Raw genomic sequence first — 10,968 nt, forward strand, 5'->3', positions numbered from 1 at the left:
GGACCTGAGAAAGCAGGTAGCCCTGTCCTGTCCTCGTAAGTTATAGAGAAGCCGAGGCCTGGACGAGGTCACTGGAGTGCAAGCCACAGTGCTCTTCGCCCTGTGACTCTTGGAGTTCCTAGTGTGTTCTGTTTCCAAGGGGAAAATGCACACGTAGCACGCACAGTAACTCCCAGGAGCCCAAGCTTTCCATTACCCACAGCTCTCCATTGCTCAGCCCTCCTGGATGCGCTGGGATTTGGCAAGGTGAGTGGTCTGTCATAAGGAATCAGAAAAGTACACTTTTTTTCTGGAATTGGATTTTCCTGTTTTTTTTTTGTTTGTTTGTTTGTTTGTTTTTTGGTTTTTGTTTGTTTTTTCCTGGGAGATGGTGTTCAAACTGGTAGGAACACAGACCAAGCATGACTTTCCTTGATTCTGACACATTTATGGTCATCATTGTGCCCAAACCATCTTCAAGCCTCTCCTCTTTTCCTTCTAGATCATGCATGCCCCGCGGTCCAGGGACAGGTTCACAGCGCCGTCCTTCATCCAGAGGGATCGCTTCAGCCGCTTCCAGCCCACCTACCCCTATGTGCAGCACGAGATTGATCTTCCTCCCACCATCTCCCTGTCCGACGGTGAAGAGCCACCTCCTTACCAGGGGCCCTGCACCCTGCAGCTCCGGGACCCTGAACAGCAGATGGAACTCAACCGAGAGTCCGTGAGGGCCCCACCCAACCGAACCATATTTGACAGTGATTTGATAGACATTGCTATGTATAGCGGGGGCCCGTGCCCACCCAGCAGCAACTCGGGCATCAGTGCAAGCACCTGCAGCAGTAACGGGAGGATGGAGGGGCCGCCTCCCACATACAGCGAGGTGATGGGCCACCACCCAGGCGCCTCTTTCCTCCATCACCAGCGCAGCAACGCACACAGGGGCAGCAGACTGCAGTTTCAGCAGAACAATGCAGAGAGCACAATAGTACCCATCAAAGGCAAAGATAGGAAGCCTGGGAACCTGGTCTGATTTCCTCCAACGTGCACTTCAGCTGGAGAAAGAAACCAAGGAGGGAAGCGGCCTCTGGGCCCCTCCTGCGCACAGTGTTGTTCAGTTTCACATGGTACAAATAAGTAAAACCAAATGAGCAAACACGGTCTTTGTTTCTGATTCCTTTTAGGGGAATTGCATGCAAACTAGACTGAAATGATACAAACTTCCATCTGGTCTGACCGCAAACAGTGTTTATTTGGGGACAGGGGTTGGGATGGGGGTGTGGGCAGGGGAAAACAGAGAAAGGGATGCTTTGAAGATATCATGAAATAAAACCCACAGAGGTATTTGATTTATTTAATTGTGAAAGGAGACTTTGCAGATAAATGAGGCCAGAATGGCCTGTTTTATAATTAACTGAATAAAGAAGGAAGCATTATTATATATTATTGTGGGGAAGAACCAGCCAGTTCGCTTTTTCTCCTAAGGTGTGGAACTTTTATTTTGTTTTAAAAATATGAATCAAAATTCCTGTTTTGTGTGCCAAGGTATAAAGTGGAGAAGTTAGATGAGTGCAAGGAGCTCCTTTGTGTTGTGATGATGTGTTTTAAAAGTTGCACTATCTTAATGTTGAAAATATTTACGAGGGAACTGTTTTACGTGAAGTTCTGTATGTTGTCTTTTCACCTGTGGATTGTAATCAGGCCCAAGGAATATCCTGGAGTGGTCCCCAGAATCATCCAAGAAAAGATATTTGGGGACGTAGCCTAACATTTTACCAACTTACGTAAATCAAAAAAGTCATTATTGTTGCAGGAGTTTGCATCAAATGGCAGTGCATCGCTGAAGCTTTTGGAGACTTTTGGATGGAAGATAGGGAAGATTAAGTTCCAGCATTTCTGACTTGTTATTTTGAGTTACTCTGCTAATCTTAGGCTGCATAGTTTATGAGAAAATGAACACATGCATTTATGGATCCAGTATCCTGCAGCGCTGCCCTCATCCTCCAGCAGTGCAATTTCTTCAGTAATTTAGATTTTTTTCACTATAGCATGAAATATATTCAAATACATACCTTATTTTATGCAATAAATTGTTTAAAATGCAAGGTGGTTATTCTGCATACTGTTGAAATATGTGACTCCTCAGTATATTCCCATTGCCTCTCCCCTTTCCTCGACAGCTTTGTTCAGTTCTGCAGGGCTGCTCAGTTCACAGGAGGCTCTCAGCAGCCACCCCACATCCAGCCTCCCCAGAACTTTGTGTGGGAGTGGTGTGGGTGGTGGTTTCTTATGCTTTGGAAGCCCCTAGAAATGACGGAAGAATGCCATGTTGCTGATCGTGGTAATAAGCCATTGTGGGTTATTGTATCTCACTAGTATTAGCATAGCATTCTTAAAGGAATGCAGTGCTCAAAACCTATCCAAATTCCCACAGGATTCTACCAAACCCTTCCCCAGGCCAGCTTTTGTACTGAAGGCAAAAACTGGACAGTCAGAGAACAGTGGAGGGGGCAAGTGACTGAAGAGCACCGGGTAAAAAGCACAACATGCAGTTAAAATGCAACTAGAAAACTAATTTTAAATATTGTTAGTTTTAATATTCCTGATATTTACAAATATTCAGTCTTATATACAATGAAAAAAATAACTTTCTTCTGCAGATGTAAGCACTGGCTTTTATAAGAGCAGCAGCCAACACGTTTAGCAGACACTGCGCGTGGAGAAGGGCTTATCTGCAGTACAGTCTGCCATGTGGAGGGTGGGCCTCTGTGGCCTCTTCACATAACAAGATGTGCTGGAACGATGATTCCATGACTCCCATCTATGCAGCTTTATAGCCAAAACCGCGTGTGTGTGTTTGTGTCTGTCTGTGGGTCTCGAAGGTGATCCCTCAGTGCGGTGGCTCTGTGCTGTAACTGGAGAGACTGTTCCAAACCCCAAGAGTTGTCTGATCCTGGTCTGTGCCCTTCTGCTTCTTACCTCTGTAGATAGGTCACTGGTTTTTGTTTGTTTGTTTTGAGCATTGGAATTTCCATTACATTCATCCTTTGCACACAGTAACATCCACAGAACTAGTCCAACTCTTAAAAGGAGAGAGGAAAAACACGGGAACCAGTTGTCAGCTCATGCTTACAACCCTGTGTGGAAGTATATACAGTTGAGAGTCACAGTGGAGGTTCTGAGACTGGATTCAGTCTTGTTCCAGTGACACTTCGAAGGCCTCTGCTGGAGAGAAACCAGCTCTCAGGGCAGAGATTGGCTTGGGGCCAGAGAGGACCTTCCCCAACCCTGGAGATGCCCTGAAGGTTCACTGGCTCTCCAGATTAGCCTCTCTTCCTCTGTCAGGCAAAGATGAGGAGCCCGTGTTCCCATCGGGCCCTGCTGGCAGGGACTTGCAGTGGATTGTTGGTCAGGTGTGCCCGCAGATGCAGAGGCGAGGTGAGTGATTCCACCGTTCCAGTTCTCACGTGCAGTTTTGGTGAAGCAGGAGATGCACCCCACAGCTCTAGCTCTCAAATGGCTTCACAGTCCTTACTTCTCTACCTGCCCCAAGAAGGGGCTCAGAGCAGAGACTTGTGAATTCCTTAGTAACTGCGAGTATATGAATGTTTTGCACATGTCCACAGTATTGGTGAGATAATTATGTAATTCAGATACCTTTAATCATCTTTCAAGAAAGAGGCTCCTCCCATTCAACCACCCTAGAGAATTGCCTTTGTTAAATAGTTAAAGACACATACATATCAAACCATGACTTTGAAAAGTCTTCGAGGCTGGGGCTCTGTAATGAATTAGTTTAAAGGCCAAGGTCATAACATGAATTGGTAGTCAGTTTCCCTTCAGCACAAGGAAAAGGTGATTTAGATAGTAGCTCTTTTGAAGGTTGTGGCTGACCTGTTCATACCATGTCGCCTCATGGCTAGCGTGGCATTGAAAGAGTAGCGATTGGGAAGATGCACTTACATAGTGGGGCCTATTGTTCTTTCAAGAACACTTTTTTTAGCTTATAGAACCCATGGGTCCAGTTTAGTAACCAGTGATTTAGGCAATCAATGATAGGTTTATAATCTTAGATTATTCCAGCAAAGTGTGGATTGCATTGTTAGGAAGAACATTTGGTGGGAATGGACACTCCTGGGCATACTGCTGACTGTTGTCCCTTGTTCCAGGTGTAGGAGACCCAAGGCATCTTGAATCCCATCTATAAGAACACAATCTTCCAGCATACATTTGCTTTTTCAGAAACTCTAGCATTGTTTTTAAATACTGACGCAATCCTTAATGGAAAAGAGATTTCATGAAGCAAATTACATATTTCAATAGTTGATCTATTTTTGGTGTCCAAAATTTACTAATACAGAAGCTTGACAAGCATGTCCTCATCCTCCCCATCACACAAACACATGGACACACACCCAAGCCACAAGAAATCCCAAGAGAGCAGAAGAGAGAGAATTTTTAAAAGATTTATCGTGAGGACTGCATTTCCATTCACTAATTTTGGCTCAAACTTACTTAAGAGGCAGGAAATAGGGGCCAACAGTAAATGGGGGAGGCCTCCTGACACCAGCAGAGGAATTTTGTACCCAGGCGAGGACTTCTTGAACTTCTACGTATCTCCATTTGATCTCTTTCACCTTTATTTCATCTTCATGAGAATGAGAAAGGCTCAAAAGGAAGCACTTTTTGAAAGCTTCTCTGACCTAGAAGAATCCATTCAAATCCCTGCCTTCCTCTCTCAACCAACAGTTCCCGTCTCTGACAGGGGCCATCCTCTATCTTCCATCCAGCAGCTCTTCTTTTTAGGAAGGCTCTGGTGCAGAGCACTTCAAATATGTCCTCAGGCCAGATACTGGTTGCTACTACAAAGACACACAGCACCCAGTCCCAAGCCCTCCCTCAAAGAAGGACCGGCTCATGGCATTGGTCACTGGCAGGCTCAGAGACATTCTGCTGTGGGCGCAGGGAGCCCGGCCCCCCACGCAGCCATGACTGGATGCGCCCCCATCTCGGGGCTTGCTGCACTGCTCGTTTATTGAATTTTGCTACTTAGAATGGCAACATTAACTTTGTGTACCATTCATTTTTTAAAAATTTTCCAAAGCTCAGCAGTGTATGAAAGAAAATACTGGGAAAGATACTTGGTTTCTGTTAACTTTTGCGTTGCTTGCTTAAGTGATTAAAGCCAGTGCTTGGAGCCCAGCCTTCATGCCACGAACACGCCCCACAGCCTGCCCTTTGCTCTCCTGCTCACACTGACCGAGAATGCCGCATGCTTGGCCTACTGAGGTGAAAGGACAATTGAATGACAGGTGGGCAAAAGGAGAACTTCCCCTTCTTGGTGCGAGGAAAGTCACAAATTAAAAAATGTTGCTTCCAGCCCAGATCCTAAATGCTAGTTCTCAGCAGCTGTGTGGCTTACCATTCACCATTTCCACCACCGCCAGCTGCCAGCACCTCCACAGATCACAGAGATGTGAACAGACAATGGAAAGCACTCAGCCTTGCAGTGGTCTATATTTTTTAGGAACCGAGATTTCAGCATTCTTTATTAGCCAGCACGCTGTGTCCTTTGCCGAGTTCAAGTTTATGTTACTGCCAGGGTCAGACAGTCATTTGCTGCTGCTGCTGCTGCTGCTGCTGCTGCTTCCCAAACTGGATGCATTAGGAAGCTGCTGTCTGAGTGTAGGAATATCTTGCTAAAAAAGCAATGTCTTCCTTCATCCTTTTCTTTCTTCCCTCCGCGTGTCCTTGTTTTTGTGTAATGCGGGAGAGGGTTAGAGCTATAGAGATTATATATACACTATCCGTGCACATTATATATATGTAGATATACCCCTATCATGTCAGAGATCTGCATGTCAGTTTTTCAGCAACTAAGGTGCCTCATGTTCTGAGTTCAGCAGATATAGGAACCAAGCCGCCCCCTCCTGCACTTGATGCTCCCACCTTTGTTGTGCCTCACTTAAAATGGTGCTTTTTTCAGTTGTCTGTCTTTTCTTATGTTTTTATTTGTAAGGTGCTGTATATAAGTTGAATATATTATGCACATATCCTACCCAATGGGTAGAACAAAAAGTTGTTAATACTGTAATATAATGTATAGATGATACCAATTTTAACAGAAATGGCATAGAATTTGTGAATGCCTATGTGCTTCGTCCTCTTTTGTAAGGAAATTTGCAAATGGATGCATACAGATTAAAGTCTATGTAGTTTATTTTCCTATTAAATATCGATATTATAACAGAAGAGAAAGAAGTGTGAACAAACAAGCAACAGTTTATGACCAGCGTATATATAGCAATGGAAAGTTGCATCTTTGCTGTGAAAACACTTTAAAGAAAATACTTTTTTAAAAATCCCACAGCTTTTTGGTTGCCACTAGACGCTTCTTATTTTAATCATTTTAGTAATGCTCAGCTGGACCAGTGTTAGTTATATTTGAGTCAGAAAAATGTTGTTTTTCAACTTGCTTTATAATCTCCTGCATCTATCTCCTGCTGTAGCATCACGAAGGTGTCAGGCCTCAGTGAAAAGTGCACATTTTTGTTGTTAATATTGCAGAAACTGTGTCAGAGGAATAAGTAAATCAGCCTGCAGCAGAGGACTTTGTTCAGCTCCAGAGGCATCTGTGACCGTCTGTGTCCAAGTCTCTCTGTGCCTTTTTCTTTTACAAACTGAAGCTGTGGAGCCAATGAAGTAACAGTAGAGATTGTAGGGAAAGAATATCTCAGGAAAAACAAATCCACTTACAAGAACACCCTGTTCTTAGAAAAAGTGTTTAGTTATGGGTTAGCACTAGAAGAGACTTGGCTGTCAGCCAGCCAAGTGAAGGACCTCTCATCCATTCCCATTCATGTCCCATCGTAATCCTGACCCAAAAAGCAAACTCGGTTTTGCCATCAGTTAGAAATTACGTTTTGAATTGTATATTGTTACATCTCTCTTCCAGCTTAGTTTTTAGTGTCTGATTGTGACCTCTGCATTTATCTTCAAATAATACCCTAATTTTAAAACAAAAGAACAAGAAAAGTTTATAACACCGTGTTCATTAAAACCACGGTTGAATCTTGGGTGTGGGCATCCTTTCGAGTGTTGTCCATAAGAGCAGTTCGCGGAATTTTGCCCATCTGACCCATATTATCAGCTTATTCTGCCACCAGAGTAGAGTCTAATAAATTCCAAAGTTTTTGTTTGCTCCATGGTGTATGTTCTGACTTTGAAAATCACAATATAATCATACCCCTAACATCCAGGAAACAAATGACCGATTATCCTTAAACTGAAATTGACTCTCCAATGCAACTCTTAATGCTGAATGGATTAAAAGTCAGCCCTTAGTATGTTTGAAAGAGCCGTGAAAAGTTGACACTCTTGTTGTTGTGGATCCTGCGTGTCTAGACCCATGTGTTGGTTCCATCATATACTGTAGGGTGCACCCCTTGGGATTCAGCATTAAGAACTGAGGCTCATTGTTGTCAGAAACAAAGCTCCCACCCGCCAGGTTCAACCTTGTGGGAGAACTGTTGAGCATGAGAATGTTCTAGACTCAGAGGTACTAAAATTTGTTACCACATCATTGCTTCCTTTCTACAGGACGAATTGAGGTTTAAACTTTACTGTTAATGATACTGGTTCATTTTAATGTGCTTGTTGGTATGTTGCTATTTTTCATTTCATAGCTTTCAAAAATCATGCTAATTGTATACTTGTCTAGTTTAAGGCTATTTTAAAATATGTACAATACTATTCACAGCATTTAGTTCATTTAATTTTTATTATAAAGCAATCTACTAAAAAAGTACAACTGTATTTGAACTTTTCAATAGTTGGTTGTGAGCTATGATAATCAAAAGTCATTAAAATCTTTTTTAACAAACATTTGTGCTTACTTTTCAACATAATTCCCAGTTATATACAGAAAAAGATTTCCACCTGTCACGTATCTGCCTCTTTTACCTGAGCAATGGTGATGTAGTTCTTAGACCTAAGGTCTGTAATTGCAATACTTTTAAAGAAAGATGTTGCTCTCAGTGCTGTTTGTTAGTTATGAAATCAGATTTTTCTGCTTGTTCTTAATGCTGTGGTCAAACCATAGCAAAAAATCATTAAAAATAATCAGCGGCATACAATTGTCCCTTGGGTTTTTGTTTTGTTTTTTATCTTTCAGCAACAAGGCACGTGCATGGGGAAAATGCTGTGTGTTTTAAGACCTGTCTCAAAGAAATACTTCTTATGGCTCCCTAGCTAAACTTCCCACTCAGCTTGTAGTCACTCTGACTTTTCAAAAATCACTACTTCATATTCTACTAGAAGCAATTCTGGTCAGATCATGATTCTTTTCCCAATGCTGGGTTCTACACAGGTCATTCAGACAGTCATCAGGTGCCCTCATGCAAGGAGTCCCCAGGGAAACTGCTCACCCCGCCTGAGGCGCCCAGGGAGGACTTTCTAGATGCCTTAAAGTCTTTGGGTGGCTGTCACACAAAATGGAAATGCTCAGCCCTAAATATGAACAAGATTCCTAACAATGACAACTATTCCACAATGGAACAGATCCCCTCAGTGTGTGTTTTAAATTCCTTGGCATTGGAGGTCTCTAGTCAGTGATAATGTAACAACAGAGAGGCTCTAAATTTCCTACACCGAGAGACTAGAATAGTATTATCTCTACGCTGTAAATAAGAATATGGGTTCATAGATGATGACTGTGTGTGCACAAAACCCCACACAATCTACCAAACTACTGAAGTGGATTTAGCATGGTTGCAGGATATGCAATTTATTTTTGCATTTCTATGTACTTATAATGCGCAAATGGAAACTGAAATTTTGAAAATACCATTCAAAATGGTATGGGCCCCAAATTCTGGTATGGGCCCTAAATTCTAATGGGCCCATTTTAGATTCTGAATTAAATTCTTTAAGATTATTTTGGAAAGGGGATTTGAAGAGAGCTATAAGAAGGAAGAGAGCAATAGGAAAGTTTCTTTCCTGTCAAACAGCAAGTAGTCACTAATTAACCACACCACACTCTGGAATAAATTCTGTAATCTCTGAATTTAGCAAACCATTAGAGAAATATTAAAGATACCCCCCAAATTTGCTAACGCTAACACTATGCCAACTTTGTTCCTGGAGACAGCTCTGCACAGAAGGAATGAGGGGAATCCAGGCGTGGGATCCCTGCTTATGCAGACCACAAGCAGCAAATCCAGTAAAACCTGGGACTGGCTTCTCACAATGGAGACACAGGGCTCCTCTCTCCCCCACTGTCCCTGGGAGGCTGTACCAGCTGTCACTTTGGAAGCTGTCTCAGAGCCAAGGATGTGGGAACTGTTAGCAGAGGAAACAGGCAAATGAGAGAGGAGAGAGAAAATACAAAAGGTGTAGGCTGAGCTGGTTCCCACTATGGGCCAAGGGGTTCAACCACACTCGAGAAACCATGCAGGCTGTGCCTCTGAAGGACAGGAGGCTGGGACATCTCATCTGCCCACTGCTGAGGAGTGCCCTTACAGGTTCATCTTCCCAGTCACCCTGCCTGTAGACTGAGCAAGCTCAGAAGGCTTCAGCAAAAGACCTGAGACAGAAAAACAAAGGCTTGGAAGTGCTTGGAAACTGCTGGTGCACAAAGGAACCACCCGCTCTGGCTGGAGCTGAAGTGTGGCGGCCAAGAAACACCCGGCTCAGATGCCTCGGAGACAGTGCAGACCAAGCGACAGAGAGAACGGGCAGGGGTGGAGGGGATGATGGCAGGGAGAGAGGGCAAGCGCTATGTCCAATGCCCACACCATTGCTTTCTGTCTGAACCCCCTCCTTGACGATGGTCTCGACACCACCCTGCCCTGGGCCTCCTTAATGCTCCAAAGCTGGTGAATTTGGGTAGTTCTCCATTGTACTTCAGTGCCACCTGACTGTCCCCAAACCCCTCCAACTTCTGAAGCTAAGCAATTCCTGGCTTTCTTTCACCCACTTATTTTAGTCATTTGTTTTGCAAACAGAAGTGTCAACAGCTGAGCAGAATCCACCTGGCCACACACTCACCTGGTCGCCCTCTCCCCACGGCCCAGGGAGACAGTCAGAAAGGCATGCTTGAAATAATCCCTTGGAACCTTCCAGAGACCCACCCAGAGTGGGCCATGGAATAAAGCCCCCATTCTGCTCTCCCATGATGACAGTGCACAGCATATGAGTCTGTTGCTGAGAACATTCTAATTAGATTTCCTTCACTACACTGTCTTGATGTTTTGTTTGAATGGATTCTAATTCAAACACACATTTTAAAACAGCTTCCCAAAAGTCTTAATGTCATGTTTCTGTCAAGACTCTAGCTTTTGCCTTAATAATGCAAACCTCATTCACCCAACTTTACACTTTCATGCTAAAAAAATCAGAAGTGCAAAAGCTCAGTTTTTGAACATAGCAGAGTGGTGACTAAAAATACTTTCAAAAGGACTTACTAGTAAGCACATACATTTTTTTTTATTATTCTAAAAAAAACTGCAGCTGTATATAGCGGCTCTTATATAACTTTCCCTGCTTACAAAGCCATTTTCATTTACAGAGTTGTATTTGTCTTCACTGTTACCAGTCATCTATAAGCACAAAACGTTCTGGCAACCTACACCAGCACCTAGAGCAAGCCACTCCATGCAGGCCCCAGGGGCCAGGGCTTCTGCGCAGTAGGTGAGACACTTTCTTTGGCGTGGGATTCCCAGGTGATCTGGCTCCTTGAATATTTCCTGCTTACAGTTAAAGGGCAGCACAGGCTTTGAATCTTACTAGATCTGGGTGGTCCGAATATTAGCTTCATCTCAAGTTAATTAATGTCCCTGACAGGTTTTAAAGTCTCATCTACAGAACAGCAACAGCAATACTTACCTGGCAGGACAGTTGTGAAGACCCAAGGAATGTGCACGCCATAGGGCCTGACATGTGGGGCTCCTCATGAACCATGGCTTTTATCGCTAAAACTTTTCATGTTCT

The 10,968-nt window shown here is 43.6% G+C and overlaps 1 protein-coding gene across 21 annotated transcripts in view; it reads left to right on the forward strand.

Moving 5' to 3' along the window:
- Positions 1 to 8,216, forward strand: part of LDLRAD4 (low density lipoprotein receptor class A domain containing 4) — a 438,552-nt gene extending 430,336 nt beyond the window's left edge. For all 21 annotated transcript variants that reach the window (XM_058438680.1, XM_058438675.1, XM_032152884.2 and 18 more), the window contains one exon: positions 482 to 8,216. In XM_058438680.1, the coding sequence (XP_058294663.1) occupies positions 482 to 1,012 (531 nt within the window). In that variant the 3' untranslated portion in view covers positions 1,013 to 8,216. The remainder of the gene's footprint in view (positions 1 to 481) is intronic.
- Positions 8,217 to 10,968: the final 2,752 nt, after the last annotated feature.

Source organism: Hylobates moloch, unplaced genomic scaffold, assembly GCF_009828535.3.
Source record: "Hylobates moloch isolate HMO894 unplaced genomic scaffold, HMol_V3 SCAFFOLD_5, whole genome shotgun sequence".
Taxonomy (NCBI): domain Eukaryota; kingdom Metazoa; phylum Chordata; class Mammalia; order Primates; family Hylobatidae; genus Hylobates; species Hylobates moloch.